General features: G+C 44.8%; 2 protein-coding genes across 2 annotated transcripts; one reads left to right on the forward strand and one right to left on the reverse strand.

Annotated features, from left to right (window-relative positions):
* The first annotated feature begins 789 nt into the window (after window positions 1-789).
* Window positions 790-3564, forward strand: LOC124673778 (beta-glucosidase 26-like). Its single transcript, XM_047209817.1, has 11 exons — window positions 790-1056; window positions 1173-1231; window positions 1328-1403; window positions 1512-1583; window positions 1679-1766; window positions 1853-2096; window positions 2204-2319; window positions 2443-2660; window positions 2745-2776; window positions 2895-2997; window positions 3091-3564. The coding sequence occupies exons 1-11, from the start codon at window positions 822-824 to the stop codon at window positions 3369-3371; spliced, it is 1524 nt and encodes a 507-aa protein (XP_047065773.1). The 5' UTR covers window positions 790-821; the 3' UTR covers window positions 3372-3564.
* Window positions 3565-4650: 1086 nt separating this feature from the next.
* On the reverse strand, window positions 4651-5736 carry LOC124672890. The gene is made up of 5 exons (XM_047209049.1): window positions 5618-5736; window positions 5385-5532; window positions 4957-5294; window positions 4770-4839; window positions 4651-4674 (listed from the first exon to the last, which is right to left on the reverse strand). Exons 1-5 carry the CDS (start codon window positions 5734-5736, stop codon window positions 4651-4653), a joined length of 699 nt encoding a protein of 232 aa, XP_047065005.1.
* Between the last annotated feature and the right edge of the window lie 11944 nt (window positions 5737-17680).

A 17680-nucleotide genomic window follows, 5' to 3' on the forward strand; every position in this document is an offset into this window, starting at 1 on the left:
CCGTCGCGGCCTCGCCGTCGGCGAAACGGACGAGCGAGCACGTACGTCACAGGCAGCCGTGTCTAGCTCAGCGTCCGGCTGGCCGTCGGCGAGCGCGAGCGGCTCACCACGTACACCGCATCGTGCGGTGGCTTGCACGGTGACCCAAGGCAGCGCCGGGAAGAGCAAAGGGTAAAAGGAGGCCCAGGCTTGCGCCAATCTGCCGGCGACCGGCCGCGCGAGACCACGAGTCGATCCACCGGAGACTGGCAGCACCCGTTATCTTCTCTTCTTTAGTTGTGGGCGGCCATACTGCCTGGACCTTGGTTGGCGCTTATCCCCAAAACAAAATTGTTGGCTAGCGTAGGTTTCAGTCTAATGAGTCACACATATGGCCATTTTGGTTGTACGGTATACGTATAGCTACTACAGAAGCTAGCACGGTGGGCATGTTCCAAGTGTAGTGCGTGGTCTATACTCTTGCTATCGGTTGCCGTACCCGTATATGTTCACAATCTGTCACGGTTCACTTGCTTCAACAAATGGTCATGACTAGATACATGCGAATGATAAGTATTATGGATGGGAGGAAGTAGTAGAGTACGATCTGAAACGTGCAGCCTCGGTGCCACCTAGCAGCATCGCGATCGAAACGGTCCAGCAGAATCGTAACTAGATCACGATCATGACGACCTTGTCCGAAGCTGAACCGAGTGACAGGGGGAAGGCAATCGGTCATCAATCAGTAGGGGTCAGCTTCTCCTTTATAAAGCCCGGCAGGCCTGCACGCATAAGCAGGGCTTGTGTCTCCGTTTCCTCTGTGCCTCACGCAGACAGCAGACATGAAGTCCATGGCGCTGTTGCTGGTAGTGCTAGCGGTCGCTGGTCAAGTGCTGCTGCCGCCGGCGCAATGCCAGCGGCTGAACCCGGAGATCCAGGACACCGGCGGGCTGAGCCGGCACGGCTTCCCGGCGGGGTTCGTGTTTGGGACCGCCGCGTCGGCGTACCAGGTGGAGGGGATGGCGAAGCTGGGGGGCCGAGGGCCTAGCATCTGGGACGCCTTCATAGCGATACCAGGTAAAATAACCATTGTTCTGCCGGCTCGCATGTCTACTGGTGAAGAAGTTGTACGGTGTAATGACGGTACATATGCCTACAATTGATGTAACTGTGTCTTATTGTTCGGGGAACAGGGACGATTGCTGGCAATGGCACCGCCGATGTGACGGTGGATGAGTACCACAGGTACAAGGTGAGTATACTGAACACTCTCATCCTTGACAGAGGTTTCTTGGTGTTTCTTGGTGTGTCATGATGGCTGACAGACAGAGATTTCATGGGGGTGTAGGAAGATGTGGACATAATGAAGAGCATGGGCTTCGACGCGTACAGGTTCTCAATCTCCTGGTCCAGGATCTTCCCAGGTATACATGTGGCATGAATCCTCTACCTGCAGCAGTTTGCTGATTCCCGGTTCAAAACTGTTTTGGGTCAAAGGAACTTCTGATGTAGAGTTTTGTGTCAAATTCTAGAGGGAGCTGGGAAGGTGAACCAGGAAGGGGTGGACTACTACAACAGGCTCATCAACTACATGCTTCAGCAAGGTAACTGAACCACTTTTTTTTCTACACCTAGACAAGAAGCTCTTGGCATCAGGGTCCACACTCCTGATTCAATTATCCTTCTCATGGTGGATTAGGCATTACTCCATATGCAAACCTCTACCACTATGACCTCCCACTGACGCTCCATCACCAGTACCTTGGCTGGCTAAGCCCAAAGATTGTGTAAGCATTTCAGGCACTGGTTTTTTCAGCATTTCAAAGTTGAATTTAACCATGTCTTTCATGCATTTTTTTTGTTTGTTATGAAGGGGGGCGTTTGCGGACTATGCCGATTTCTGCTTCAAGGTGTTCGGAGACAGGGTGAAGAACTGGTTTACCTTCAACGAGCCGAGGGTTGTCGCTGCTCTGGGGTATGACAACGGCTTACATGCGCCAGGGAGGTGTTCGAAGTGCGCTGCAGGAGGCGACTCCAGGACAGAGCCGTACCTTGTCACGCACCATCTCATCCTTTCTCACGCTGCGGCCGTGCAAAGATACCGTGAGAAGTATCAGGTAAACACTGACGAACTTGCAAGTCATTTATCACTAGACCAGAAGAATCACAAGCTCGATGGCAGAGCCCAAGAGTGAATGTAAACTGTGTTTATCCCATTTGACAGCATCAGCAAAAAGGGAGGATTGGAATTCTCTTGGATTTTGTATGGTACGAACCTTTAAGCAACAGCACTGCAGATCAAGCCGCAGCACAGAGGGCAAGGGACTTCCACCTTGGATGGTAAAACTCTGAACCCATTTCATCCAGGATCAATGCTACTTCAGAAGCTCAGATTGCAACACAAGTCTGTAAAGTATTTTGTCTGGAGGAAGAAAACTGACACTATATTAATTATCTTTGCAGGTTCCTTGAGCCCATCACCCATGGTCGCTACCCAGACTCGATGGTCAAGATTGTCGAGCGCAGGTTGCCAGCCTTCAGCGCCGACGAGTCCAGGATGGTGAAAGGCTCCATTGACTATGTTGGCATCAACCAGTACACTTCTTACTACATGAAGGACCCTGGGGCATGGAACATGACGCCGGTCAGTTACCAGGATGATTGGCATGTCGGATTTGCCTGTGAGATCTGACTCCTTCACTCCAGATCCTTCTGCTACATACTTCACTTACTCAGATCCTCATGATGTGTATGTGTCTTTGCAGATGAACGGAATGGTGTGCCTATTGGATCGCGTGTAAGTGCAGTGCTAGATTTACACTCCTAGTATACTAGTTGTACATTTTACTTGAAGAAGTGCAAATTTTCCTAGGAATTCATCATTTTTTAACTGTAAATTGGTTGAGTTTATGCAGGCAAACTCCGACTGGCTTTACATTGTACCATGGGGAATCAACAAGGCTGTGACCTATGTTAAAGAAAGATACGGAAATCCAACAATGATCCTTTCTGAAAACGGTACTCAGGAACTCAAATGATAACTGTTTAGCAAACTACAACCTATCGTTCTCAATGACAAGGACACAAATGATCAATGTTATGTTCTGACAGGAATGGACCAGCCCGGCAATGTCAGCCTCGCTGATGGTCTGCGTGACACAGTAAGGGTTCGGTACTACAGGGACTACATATCCGAGCTCAAGAAGGCGATAGACAACGGAGCAAGAGTGGTTGGGTACTTTGCTTGGTCTCTGCTAGACAACTTCGAGTGGAGGCTCGGCTACACTGCACGTTTCGGCATCGTCTATGTGGACTACAAGACTCTGAAGAGGTATCCCAAGGACTCAGCCTTCTGGTTCAAGAACATGCTCTCCGAGAAGAAGAAAAGCTAGGATTGCAAACAAGATCAGAGAGAACCAATAGCTTCAGCTTTCAGAATAAACCATACTGTGGTGTGGTGTGGTGTGGTGTATGTTCATCATAGCACCTAAGAGCTTTAAGAAACTGAAAAAATAAGCATTGAGACAGTAGCTTTGCCAGTTCTTATAATACAATGGGAAGCAAAAAAGGATTTAAGTGGATCAACTGATTCAGCTTTCAGAGCAAAACCCACTAACGTTAATGGGCGTTTAACCATGTCAGATATGCTTAAAGAAATTGGAAATAGCTAGCATCGAGATAGTAGTTTTGTGAGTACTTAAAATAAAATGGGAATTAAAGAGATCATTTTATAAGTTTTGTCCCTCAGGACACCACAAGCAGATCAGTTTAAGCATACGAATCACAGAAATGAAGTAAAAATTCTAAATACCAAATTACCGCAATTCAGTTTGACAGCATACACATCTCACACTCACAGAAAAGGGCATATAAACAATTCACTGGAAGTCTGCAACCAATGTGGATCAGAACTGAACTCAATATATTCGACTATACCCGTTCTTTCTCTTTATTTTTGCAAGGATTATACCGATTCAACATAAATGAATAATGACTGCATTACTATATAACTGCTATCTATATGACTATCATTTTAACTTTCTATCAAAGAGCTTAATAGCATTACTTTGCAAGCTATTGCTAATATGAAAACCTTGATTTTATACCCTATCCTCTTATCTGCAGGAAAGCTAGGCAAAACTTGAGCACTTAAACAATAGGTAGTAGAAATTACTAAGCACCCCTCAGAAGTTGACTTGGCCTCTCCATAGACCAATAGCTCTACATGTGCCAACTCCATCGCAATAACACAACTAAGTTATCCTCACCAGCCACCAGGTCAGCTTGCAACCTGAAAATTCATCACAAAATTTGCAATTACAGATGAGACGCCTGGGAGTTGGTAACTATAGTATGGTATGCACAACAAAATTTAGAAAAGCTCATGACTCAGCTACATAGAGATTCTACAAAATAAGTACTTAACAACCTGGGGTACCAAATTGATCCCTAGATATCAAATTTTGAAATGCTCATGATTCAGCCACATAGAGATTCTAGAATTACAAAACTCGGGCTGATCAGTAGAACAAGCATAAAATTAATCGGATTTAACGATTTCCTTTCAAATTTCACTACTCTCAGCTGGGTAACTGGAAATCACTACTCCAATGAAGTAAACAACTCACGAACTCCATCTAAAGTTGCACACTGACACTGAGCTACACAGATTCAGTCACAAGTAATAATATTCAGCTGCATTGAGAAATCATCATCCAAACACACAGTAATGTAATTGAAATTTGGCATTCCCATCCCAATGCAAGCTGTTTGGCACAAATTTCACATACCATGTACACAAACGGATCAGCGTGGCCACCAGTACCTGCACGACGCAAGCCTCTCTTCTGCGTCAGCAGCCTGCGAGTTTCGAACAGGCAAACGCACGAAGAGACACAGACGGAGCAAATTAGGCAACCATTTCAAAACATCTTCAGCGACAGGTTAGGTTGGAGGAGGTGTGCTAGTGCTACTCACCAGCGCAGCGCCTTGCTGGTATGGCCGGTGTCACCGACGGCGGCGCGGATGGCCGTCTCTGTGGCTGGCACCGCCTTGGGCCGCGAGAGCCACTCCATGATCCTCTTCGCCCGCCCCGGCATATTCACGCCACCACCAGTCACCCGCGGAGGCCGTCTGCATCTCCCCGACGTGGCCGTGGACCCGGCGGACGCGGCGGCCGTGATGGCGCTCCCCTCGCTGGCCGCCGTGCTGCCCCTCTCGCTCTCGTCCTCGTCGTCGCTGGTCTGGATCCACACGCCCTTCCGCTTCTTCGGCGCCTCGCCCAGGAACAGCTTACTGGTCGCCTTCGCCAGCACCTAGAGCAGACGAGCGGAGTCGCACATCAGCACGTCACCACAGAAGGCACGGCGGACGGCTGGCTAGTTAGGAGATGGTGGATTTCTCACCTTCGGGTCGATGCAGCGCAGGGAGGCGACGACGTAGAGCACGCGGAGGGGGTCGATGCGGCGGCCGCGCCGCGCGGAGTCGGACACGCACGACCTCGCCGAGGTCACCGAGTGGGAGGAGGAGGCCGAGTAGGCGGAGAGCTCGTCGCTGCAATGGGGGAGCGGTGAGTGCGTCGCGCGGAGGTAGGAGTGTCGAGTCCAACCCAGGAGAGCGACTGGAGATTTGGGGGTACCTGAGGGTGGGGAGAGGCGGCGCGGTCGAGGAGTCGGCGAGGAAGAGCAGCGCGCCGGCGATGGAGACGTCGGCGGAGGTGGGGAAGGCCGCGGCGGCGGTGGGCGGAGCCCGTGGCATGTCACCGGCGAGGGGGCAGGTGGTGGTGGTGGGAGAGGAGGCAGTGGCCGGTGTTGGATTTGGATTTTGTTGGGAATTGAGAAAAGTTTGGGATCGGAGGGGCGTGCGGTGCCTTTTTTGAATTTTCGAGTAGGGGCGTGCGGGCGACGGTTCAACCGTGCAAGGAGGCTGGTATGTGGGGTCGACATGATGTAGTTGTAATGATTTAGGTTAGGACAGGAAAAGTGCAGGAGTAGGCAAGTTTTAGATTACAATGCCATGTCTATTTGAAATAGTTGTCTTAGATTTGTTAAAATTTAAATGTATCTAGGCACTATTTAGTACATACATCCAAATTTAGTCAAATTTTCGATAAGTTTCATGAAATGGAGGGAGTAGTATTTTCATTTGAGTTTCAGTTGTTCAATTCGAAGTTTGATATTTTGACGAAGAATGATTTGATGCAGATGTGATGTATTTTTACATTACTTGCTGCTACGGTGGTTGTGATGTAAAATACATCATCTGTTGTACGCACATGTTTTACGTGATGTATATTTTTCGCAATAGTGATGCATCAAAACGTTTTACATCACCATTTTTTGGTGATGTAAAATATATATGCTCTAACAAAGTATATGGTACATGGGTTTGGAGTATCAAACACAAAGAATTGGAGTATCATGACGAGATTCACGACGTCGAGGCAAGCCCCATGGTGGTATTTCGAACTTCGGCATGGACACATTACTGCAAATGTTTAAGGGGTGCACTAACTTTGTTGATAGGGCAAAGGTGGCCGATCTTTCGATGAGAGTATGATAGCGTCGATTCGTTGGTGGAGTTCGTACTTGACGATCCGACTACACGTGCAAAGCTCGTGCACCAATGCAATCGCTAGGACAATCTTCGGGAGTTACTGATCTTGCGGATGCACGATCAGCCTGACCAGCGAGGGTCTTAATTCCTACCTAAAATCGAGAACAAGTAAGAACTAATAATGCAATCAGAATATTGCAGATATAGATGAAAGCTTTATTGAAAAGGTGGGATTCCGAATAGTCGGTATTGTTCTTGGCGTTGGCCTCAAAAGAAGTACACGAGAGTTGCAACAATGGCTAACTTTTAGTCTAATCAAAATCCGAGTCTAAACGTGACAGCTATGGGGGTATTTAAAGGAGGAAAAGGTGGGGTTTCGGCCAGCCATACGTATGGTGGCCGAACCAAACCCTAATAGGCCTTTCCTCCTTCAATACGGACTCTAAAAAGTGGCTGACTTAATTCCTGCGAACATGATATGGACCTGGCCCAAAACTAAAGGTGATGCAGCACCATATTATGCTATGGACGAAATTATGAAGCGGAGAACTCTATATTTCATCCATGTATTCATCTCTTCTTATGGTGGCTTCAAAGTTCTGAAATCTCCGCTTGCGGCGTCCTCTTCAATCCTCAAATGCTTGTTGTCATCTCATCCATGTGTGATCATGCTCCAATGTTTGTCCTCCTCATTCATGCTAGGGTCATCATTCCTAAGAGTAACAAACATATCTGATTTAGGCAGCATCACATGAGCTCATGTATGTGAGGAATAGTTCCAAGAAACGAAAGTACCTGATAGTTAAGTTGTTTGGCACGAGCTCGAGTGATTGGTCCTTGTATTTGTGTAGCTGTAGGTACAGCGGTTGTATCAATAGATGGGATGTCCTCACCATTTGTGATCACATGTTGGTCGCTGGTGCGCTTTGGCACCCACACCTGCACCAGCTGCTCGCCGGCCCGCCGCCTCGAGCAGAGCATGTCTGTTGCGGCTGGAACAACAACGAACTACTTGTCTCAACACGGGTGGACCTCTCCACCCTATCGATGGCGGCACCGGCCCGGTACAGGCATTGGCAGTGGTGATGTGCTTGCCCCATCAGGTACTCTGCAGGTAGATCTCACAAAAAATGCAATATCAACCATGGCAGGGGCCTATCGGCAAAATAACACCTCACCCGTTAGCCGCTAGAGGAGTGTCTACTTTTCACACTTTGCAACTTATGTGACTAATTCACTAATATGGGACAAGTTTCGCGATGAAACTGTTTCTCTTAATTATGGGTAAACATGTCAAATAATTAAATTATATGTATGCCAACAAGCCAGATCGTCTTGTGTTCATTGCGTATTACTATAACTTATGCTATTTCAATAGTATTAGAGAGCATCCAGAGGTTGTCAACTGATGACCCACAAGTATAGGGGGTGTATCGTAGTATCTTCGATAAGTAAGAATGTCGATCCCAACGAGGAGCAGAAGGTGTTGACAAGCAGTTTCGATGAAGGATTCACTGTAAATGCTCACAGACAAGTATTCGGGGGGTTTGATGTAACAGTTGAATAAAGTACGAGTATGTAAAGTGCGAGAGTAATAATTGCAGCGAGTGGCCCAATCCTTTTTAGCACAAAGGACAAGCCGGTTTGTTTACTTATAATGACCAAACGTTCTCGAGGACACACGGGATTTTAGTCTAGTGCTTTCGCTACATACGGCTAAATAATCTTCATTGTTGTGATAAGTGTTGTGTGGGTGAACCTATGCTAATGTACCGCCCTTCCTAGGACTAATACATACTTGTGATTATACCCCTTGCAAGCATCCGCAACTACAAGAAAGTAATTAAGAATTAAATCTAACCACAGCCTTAAACTGCGAGATCCTGCGATCCCTCCTGCATCGATATACCAACGGGGGTTTAGGTTTCGTCACTCCGGCAACCCCGCAATTGGCAAACGAGTACAAGATGCATTCCCCTAGGCCCATAAATGGTGAAGTGTCATGTAGTCGACGTTCACATGACACCACTAGAAGAATAACACCACAACTTAAATATCACACCATTGAATATTACTCAACCATAATTCACTACTAACATTTAGACTTCACCCATGTCCTCAAGAACTAAACGAACTACTCACGAGACATCATACGGAACATGATCAGAGGTGATATGATGATGAATAACAATCTGAACATAAACTTGGTTCAATGGTTTCACTCAATAGCATCAACAACAAGTAGGAATCGATACCGGGAGAGTTTCCCCTATCAAACAATCAAGATCAAACCCAAATTGCTACGGCGGTGACGGTGTCCAGCGGTGATGACGGTGGTGATGATGGTGGAGATGATGATGATGGTGATGGCGATGATGTCCAGCTCGATGACGGTGACGATGGCGTCGATTTCCCCCTCCCGGAGGGAATTTCCCCGGCGGATTCCTGCCCACCGGAGAGCTCTTTTCTCTCTGGTGTTCTCCGCCCCGCAGAGGCGGCTGTAACTCTTCGCGAGGTACCCTCTGTGGCTTAGATCTTCGGGACGAAGGGTTTGGCGAAGAAAAGGAGGCGAATAGGGTGTGGGCCCACCCTGGCTCCTCCTGGCTCCTCCTTCTGGCTTCCTTCGTCATCTTGAAAAATAGGATTTTTGGTATAATTTCCTTCCAGAGTTGATCTTCCGAAATATTGCGTTCTGACGGTGCTTTTTCCAGCAGAATCCTGGCTCCGGTGTTCGATCCTCCAATAATGATGAAGCATGCAAGATAGATGAAATAACATAAGTATTGTGTCCCAATATGAAATATATCAATGAATAACAGCAAATTATGATATAAAATAGTGATGCAAATTGGACGTATCAACTCCCCCCAAGCTTAGACTTCGCTTGTCCCCAAGCGAGACCGAGCTCAATAGACATGACCACATGTTTATGGAGTGAAGAGTCGATGAATAAAATACGGACAAGAAGCATCATATTCATTCACACGGGACATTATAGTAAACAATCTCTTATAACTCATATTGAAACAAGTATAAGGTAATCACAAGTAAAGGTGCATAAGAAATCATAATTGGTGATGGCAAACTTCGTTCTTGGTCAGAGAACAATTAACAGATTATATCTCATTGAGCAGCGCTCCCATGTTAAAGTTTATAAGGCACAACTTGCATACTCAATCATAATGGTTTTCTCATGATCATTGATAACTTGCAAAGCTATATTCATTCAGATAAAACTTGTACTAAACAAAGAAGAATAAAAGACATGATGTAGCAAATCACAATATAATGGTTTGATCACAACTACTCAAATGCTTGCTTGAGATGGAGGGAAATAGGTTTACTGACTCAACATAAAGTAAAAGACAGGCCCTTCGCGAGAGGAAGCGAGGGATTAAATCATGTGCTAGAGCTTTTTCAATTTTTGCAATCATATAAAGAGAATAAAAGTAACATTTTGAGAGGTGTTTGTTGTTGTCAACGACCGGTAGCGGGTACTCTAACCCCTTGCCGGACAACCTCCTAAGAGCGGCTCCCATATTATTTTCATTTTGTGTGGCACTCCTTCCAACCTTTCTTTCACAAACCATGGCTAACCGAATCCTCGGGTGCACTGCCAACAATCTCATACCATGAAGGAGTGCCTTTTTATTTTAGCTTTATTATGATGATGACACTCCCCCAACCTTTGCTTACACAAGCCATGGCTAACCGAATCCTTCGGGTGCCGTCCATCAATCACATACCATGGAGGAGTGTCTATTTAGTTTAATCAATTTGGGATCGGGAATCCCATTGCCAGCTCTTTTTGCAAAATTATTGGATAAGCGGGTGAAGCCACTAGTCCATTGGTGGAAGTTGCCCAACAAGATTGAAAGATAAAACACCACATACTTCCTCATGAGCTATGAAACATTGACACAAATAAGAGATACTAAGTTTTGAATTGTTTAAAGGTAGCACATGAAGTATTTACTTGGAATGACAGAAAATACCATGTAGTAGGTAGGTATGGTGGACACAAATGGCATAGGTTTTGGTTAAGGTTTGGATGCACGAGAAGTATTCCCTCTCAGTACAGGTCTTTGATACGTCTCCGACGTATCGATAATTTCTTATGTTCCATGCCACATTATTGATGTTATCTACATGTTTTATGCACACTTTATGTCATATTCGTGCATTTTCTGGAACTAACCTATTAACAAGATGCCGAAGTGCCGATTCTTTGTTTCTGCTGTTTTTGGTTTCAGAAATCCTGGTAAGGAAATATTCTCGGAATTGGACGAAATCAAAGCCCGGGGGCCTATTTTCTCACGAAGCTTCCGGAAGTCCGAAGGAGAGACGAAGAGGGGCCACGGAGGGGCCACACCCTAGGGCGGCGCGGCCCCCCTTGGCCGCGCGGCCCTGTGGTGTGGGGCCCCCGTGCCGCCTCTTGACCTGCCCTTCCGCCTATAAAAGTCTCCGTGACGAAACCCCCGGTACCGAGAGCCACGATACGGAAAACCTTCCGGAGACGCCGCCGCCGCCGATCCCATCTCGGGGGATCCGAGGAGATCGCCTCCGGCACCCTGCCGGAGAGGGGAATCATCTCCCGGAGGACTCTACGCCGCCATGGTCGCCTCCGGTGTGATGTGTGAGTAGTCTACCCCTGGACTATGGGTCCATAGCGGTAGCTAGATGGTTGTCTTCTCCCCATTGTGCTATCATTGTCGGATCTTGTGAGCTGCCTAACATGATCAAGATCATCTATCCGTAATTCTATATGTTGCGTTTGTTGGGATCCGATGAATAGAGAATACTTGTTATGTTGATTATCAAAGTTATGCTATGTGTTGTTTATGATCTTGCATGCTCTCCGTTACTAGTAGATGCTCTGGCCAAGTAGATGCTTGTAACTCCAAGAGGGAGTACTTATGCTCGATAGTGGGTTCATGCCTGCATTGACACCGGGACGATGACGAGAAAGTTCTAAGGTTGTGTTGTGCTTGTTGCCACTAGGGATAAAACATTAGTGCTATGTTCAAGGATGTAGTCACTAGTTACATTACGCACCATACTTAATGCAATTGTCTCGTTGTTAGCAACTTAATATCTGGAGGGGTTCGGATGATAATCGAAGGTGGACTTTTTAGGCATAGATGCGAGTTGGATGACGGTCTATGTACTTTGTCGTAATGCCCAATTAAATCTCACTATACTCATCATGATATGTATGTGCATGGTCATGCTCTCTTTATTTGTCAATTGCCCAAGCTGTAATTTGTTCACCCAACATGCTGTTCGTCTTATGGGAGAGACACCTCTAGTGAGCTGTGGACCCCGGTCCAATTCTCTTTACTTGAAATACAATCTACTTGCAATACTTGTTCTACTCGTTTTCTGCAAACAATCATCTTTCACACAATACGGTTAACTCTTTGTTACGGCAAGCCGGTGAGATTGACAACCTCACCTGTTTCGTTGGGGCAAAGTACTTTGGTTGTGTTGTGCGGGTTCCACGTTGGCGCCGGAATCACTGGTGTTGCGCCGCACTACATCTCGCCGCCATCAACCTTCAACGTGCTTCTTGACTCCTACTGGTCCGATTAAACCTTGGTTTCTTACCGAGGGAAACTTGCCGCTGTGCGCATCACACCTTCCTCTTGGGGTTCCCAACGGACGTGCCAACCACACGCATCAAGCAAATTTACGGCGCCGTTGCCGGGAACTGAAGAAAAGCTACACCACAGAGAATTGCCTCCCACGGCAACAGCAAATTTCTGGCGCCGTTGCCGGGGAGATCAAGACACGCTGCAAGGGGAGTCTCCACTTCTCAATCTCTTTACTTTGTTTTTGTCTTGCTTAGTTTTATTTACTACTTTGTTTGCTGCACTAAATCAAAATACAAAAAAATTAGTTGCTAGTTTTACTTTATTTGCTATCTTGTTTGCTATATCTAAAACACAAAAAAATTAGTTTACTTGCATTTACTTTATTCATCATGTTTCCTTTTAATTTTACCACAAAAAACATACCGGTAGGACGTGGGTCTATAGTTGGGAGAAATAATATAGAAGAATTTTTCAATAATGTTAGTACTATTGAAAATTTTGAAGATAGACACTTGGTAGACCTTGCGCCTACTTATGAAATTGCTGCTGCGCATTTAGTTCGCCTGTTGGAAACTAAATTTGTTAATCTTAATCCTATAATCCAACACATGTTTTTCACACTTGGTGATATGGAAGAGGGGAAAAGAAAGATTTTGTATTAGAAACCCTTCTTAGAGAATTTGGTGGTCTAGCAAGAGAAGCTAGAAAGGTGTTTGCTAAATTTAATATGCTTGGTTCTCCTACTAATTTTGTTAGTCTCCTTGAAAGGATGGATATGGATAGAATAAGATACACTAATAATATTGATGATGGAGGGAAGATCAAAGCACCAATACCATGTAAGCTCTTAGCTATGAATGATGCATTAGAAAATAACTATGCTTGGCTAGTTCCTGAAAATTTGTTTGATGAGAGTAGCACGCCTAAGACTAATGAAAAGGGAGATGCTGAAACTTATGTATCCAATATACTATGCCTGGTTGAGAAAACTCCACACCCCGCTGAGAATGCACCATCTCTTGATAATACTTGATACACACTTTCTGCGCCTAGCTGAAAGGCGTTAAAGAAAAGCGCTTATGGGAGACAACCCATGTTTTTACCTACAGTACTTTGTTTTTATTTTGTGTCTTGGAAGTTGTTTACTACTGTAGCAACCTCTCCTTATCTTAGTTTTGTGTTTTGTTGTGCCAAGTTAAGCCGTTGATAGAAAAGTAAGTACTAGATTTGGATTACTGCACAGTTCCAGATTTCTTTGCTGTCACGAATCTGAGTCCACCTCCCTGTAGGTAGCTCAGAAAATTAAGCCAATTTACGTGCATGATCCTCAGATATGTACGCAACTTTCATTAAATTTGAGCATTTTCATTTGAGCAAGTCTGGTGCCATTTTAAAATTCGTCAATACGAACTATTCTGTTTTGACAGATTCTGCCTTTTATTTCGCATTGCCTCTTTCGCTATGTTGGATGAATTTCTTTGATCCATTAATGTCCAGTAGCATTATGCAATGTCCAGAAGTGTTAAGAATGATTGTGTCACCTCTGAATATGTCAATTTATATTGTGCACTAACCCTCTAATGAGTTGTTTCGAGTTTGGTGTGGAGGAAGTTTTCAAGGATCAAGAGAGGAGTATGATGCAACATGATCAAGGAGAGTGAAAGCTCTAAGCTTGGGGATGCACCCGGTGGTTCACCCCTGCATATATTTTAAGAAGACTCAAGCGTCTAAGCTTGGGGATGCCCAAGGCATCCCCTTCTTCATCGACAACATTATCAGGTTCCTCCCCTGAAACTATATTTTTATTCCATCACATCTTATGTGCTTTTTCTTGGAGCGTCGGTTTGTTTTTGTTTTTGTTTTGTTTGAATAAAATGGATCCTAGCATTCACTTTATGGGAGAGAGACACGCTCCGCTGTAGCATATGGACAAGTATGTCCTTGGTTTCTACTCATAGTATTCATGGCGAAGTTTCTCCTTCGTTAAATTGTTATATGGTTGGAATTGGAAAATGATACATGTAGTAATTGCTATAAATGTCTTGGGTAATGTGATACTTGGCAATTGTTGTGCTCATGATTAAGCTCTTGCATCATATGCTTTGCACCCATTAATGAAGAAATACATAGAGCATGCTAAAATTTGGTTTGCATATTTGGTTTCTCTAAGGTCTAGATAATTTCTAGTTTTGAGTTTGAACAACAAGGAAGACGGTGTAGAGTCTTATAATGTTTTCAATATGTCTTTTATGTGAGTTTTGCTGCACCGGTTCATCCTTGTGTTTGTTTCAAATAAGCCTTGCTAGCCTAAACCTTGTATCGAGAGGGAATACTTCTCATGCATCCAAATACTTGAGCCAACCACTATGCCATTTGTGTCCACCATACCTACCTACTACATGGTATTTTCCGCCATTCCAAAGTAAATTGCTTGAGTGCTACCTTTAAAATTCCATCATTCACCTTTGCAATATATAGCTCATGGGACAAATAGCTTAAAAACTATTGTGGTATTGAATATGTAATTATGCACTTTATCTCTTATTAAGTTGCTTGTTGTGCGATAACCATGTTCACTCGGGGACGCCATCAACTTTTCATTGTTGAATTTCATGTGAGTTGCTATGCATGTCCGTCTTGTCCGAAGTAAGAGAGATCTACCACCATATGGTTAAGCATGCATATGTTAGAGAAGAACATTGGGCCGCTAACTAAAGCCATGCTCCATGGTGGAAGTTTCAGTTTTGGACAACAATCCTCAAATCTCAAATGAGAAAATTATTAATTGTTGGTATATGCTTATGCATAAAAGAGGAGTCCATTATCTGCTGTCTATGTTGTCCCGGTATGGATGTCTAAGTTGAAGAATAATCAATAGCGAGAAATCCAATGCGAGCTTTCTCCTTAGACCTTTGTACGAGGCGGCATAGAGGTACCCCTTTGTGACACTTGGTAAAAACAATGCATTGTGATGATCCGGTAGTCCAAGCTAATTAGGACAAGGTGCGGGCACTATTAGTACACTATGCATGAGGCTTGCAACTTATAAGATATAATTTACATGATGCATATGCTTTATTACTACCGTTGACAAAATTGTTTCATGTTTTCAAAATCAAAGCTCTAGCACAAATATAGCAATCGATGCTTTTCCTCTATGGAGGACTATTCTTTTACTTTCAATGTTGAGTCAGTTCACCTATCTCTCTCCACCTAAAGAAGCAAACACTTGTGTGAACTGTGCATTGATTCCTACATACTTGCTTATTGCATTTATTATATTACTCTATGTTGACAATATCCATGAGATATACATGTTACAAGTTGAAAGCAACCGCTGAAACTTAATCTTCTTTTGTGTTGCTTCAATGCCTTTACTTTGAATTATTGCTTTATGAGTTAACTCTTATGCAAGACTTATTGATGCTTGTCTTGAAGTGCTATTCATGAAAAGTCTTTGCTATATGATTCACTTGTTTACTCATGTCATATACATTGTTTCGATCGCTGCATTCACTACATATGCTTTACAAATAGTATGATCAAGATTATGATGGCATGTCACTCCGAAATTATCCGTGTTATCGTTTTACCCGCTCGGGATGAGCGAGAACTAAGCTTGGGGATGCTGATACGTCTCCGACGTATCGATAATTTCTTATGTTCCATGCCACATTATTGATGTTATCTACATGTTTTATGCACACTTTATGTCATATTCGTGCATTTTCTGGAACTAACCTATTAACAAGATGCCGAAGTGCCGATGCTGTTTTCTGCTGTTTTTGGTTTCAGAAATCCTAGTAAGGAAATATTCTCGGAATTGGACGAAATCAAAGCCTAGGGGCCTATTTTCTCACGAAGCTTCCAGAAGTCCGAAGGAGAGACGAAGAGGGGCCACGGAGGGGCCACACCCTAGGGCGGCGCGGCCACCCCCTTGGCCGCGCGGCCCTGTGGTGTGGGGCCCCCGTGCCGCCTCTTGACCTGCCCTTCCGCCTATAAAAGTCTCCGTGACGAAACCCCCAGTACCGAGAGCCACGATACGGAAAACCTTCCGGAGACGCCGCCGCCGCCGATCCCATCTCGGGGGATCCAGGGAGATCGCCTCCGGCACCCTCGCCGGAGAGGGGAATCATCTCCCGGAGGACTCTACGCCGCCATGGTCGCCTCCGGTGTGATGTGTGAGTAGTCTACCCCTGGACTATGGGTCCATAGCGAGTAGCTAGATGGTTGTCTTCTCCCCATTGTGCTATCATTGTCGGATCTTGTGAGCTGCCTAACATGATCAAGATCATCTATCCGTAATTCTATATGTTGCGTTTGTTGGGATCCGATGAATAGAGAATACTTGTTATGTTGATTATCAAAGTTATGCTATGTGTTGTTTATGATCTTGCATGCTCTCCGTTACTAGTAGATGCTCCGGCCAAGTAGATGCTTGTAACTCCAAGAGGGAGTACTTATGCTCGATAGTGGGTTCATGCCCGCATTGACACCGGGACAATGATGAGAAAGTTCTAAGGTTGTGTTGTGCTCGTTGCCACTAGGGATAAAACATTAGTGCTATGTTCAAGGATGTAGTCACTAGTTACATTACGCACCATACTTAATGCAATTGTCTCGTTGTTAGCAACTTAATACCGGAGGGGTTCGGATGATAACCCGAAGGTGGACTTTTTAGGCATAGATGCGGTTGGATGACGGTCTATGTACTTTGGCGTAATGCCCAATTAAATCTCACTATACTCATCATGATATGCATGTGCATGGTCATGCTCTCTTTATTTGTCAATTGCCCAACGGTAATTTGTTCACCCAACATGCTCGTTCGTCTTATGGGAGAGACACCTCTAGTGAACTGTGGACCCCGGTCCAATTCTCTTTACTCGAAATACAATCTACCGCAATACTTGTTCTACTGTTTTCCGCAAACAATCATCTTCCACACAATATGGTTAACTCTTTGTTACAGCAAGCCGGTGAGATTGACAACCTCATCTGTTTCGTTGGGGCAAAGTACTTTGGTTGTGTTGTGCAGGTTCCACGTTGGCGCCGGAATCACCGGTGTTGCGCCGCACTACATCTCGCCGCCATCAACCTTCAACGTGCTTCTTGACTCCTACTGGTCCGATTAAACCTTGGTTTCTTACTGAGGGAAACTTGCCGCTGTGCGCATCACACCTTCCTCTTGGGGTTCCCAACGGACGTGCCAACCACACGCATCAGTCTTCGGCTAGCAAGGTTAATTAGCAAGCATAAGAGTCGAGGGAAACAAACAAATATACATGTGATAGAAACAATCATGCATCTTCCTTGTAAGTACAAATAATTTTAACTTCAGAATAATAAGCTATGAGCTAACAAGAAAGACAATGAAACATCTACATGTATTTCTCTTTTCTATTTAAACCTCAAAGTGTTGTTGCTATTGACCAATGCTAAGTTTGCCAAAACCAAATAGATTTATTCAATGCTCCCAAAGTGATACCAATACTAACAACAAGGTGAATCATATAGTAGAGATTGCAAACTAAAATAAGATGTGCAATATG

This window comes from Lolium rigidum, chromosome 7 (assembly GCF_022539505.1).
Source record: "Lolium rigidum isolate FL_2022 chromosome 7, APGP_CSIRO_Lrig_0.1, whole genome shotgun sequence".
Classification (NCBI taxonomy): Eukaryota; Viridiplantae; Streptophyta; class Magnoliopsida; order Poales; family Poaceae; genus Lolium; species Lolium rigidum.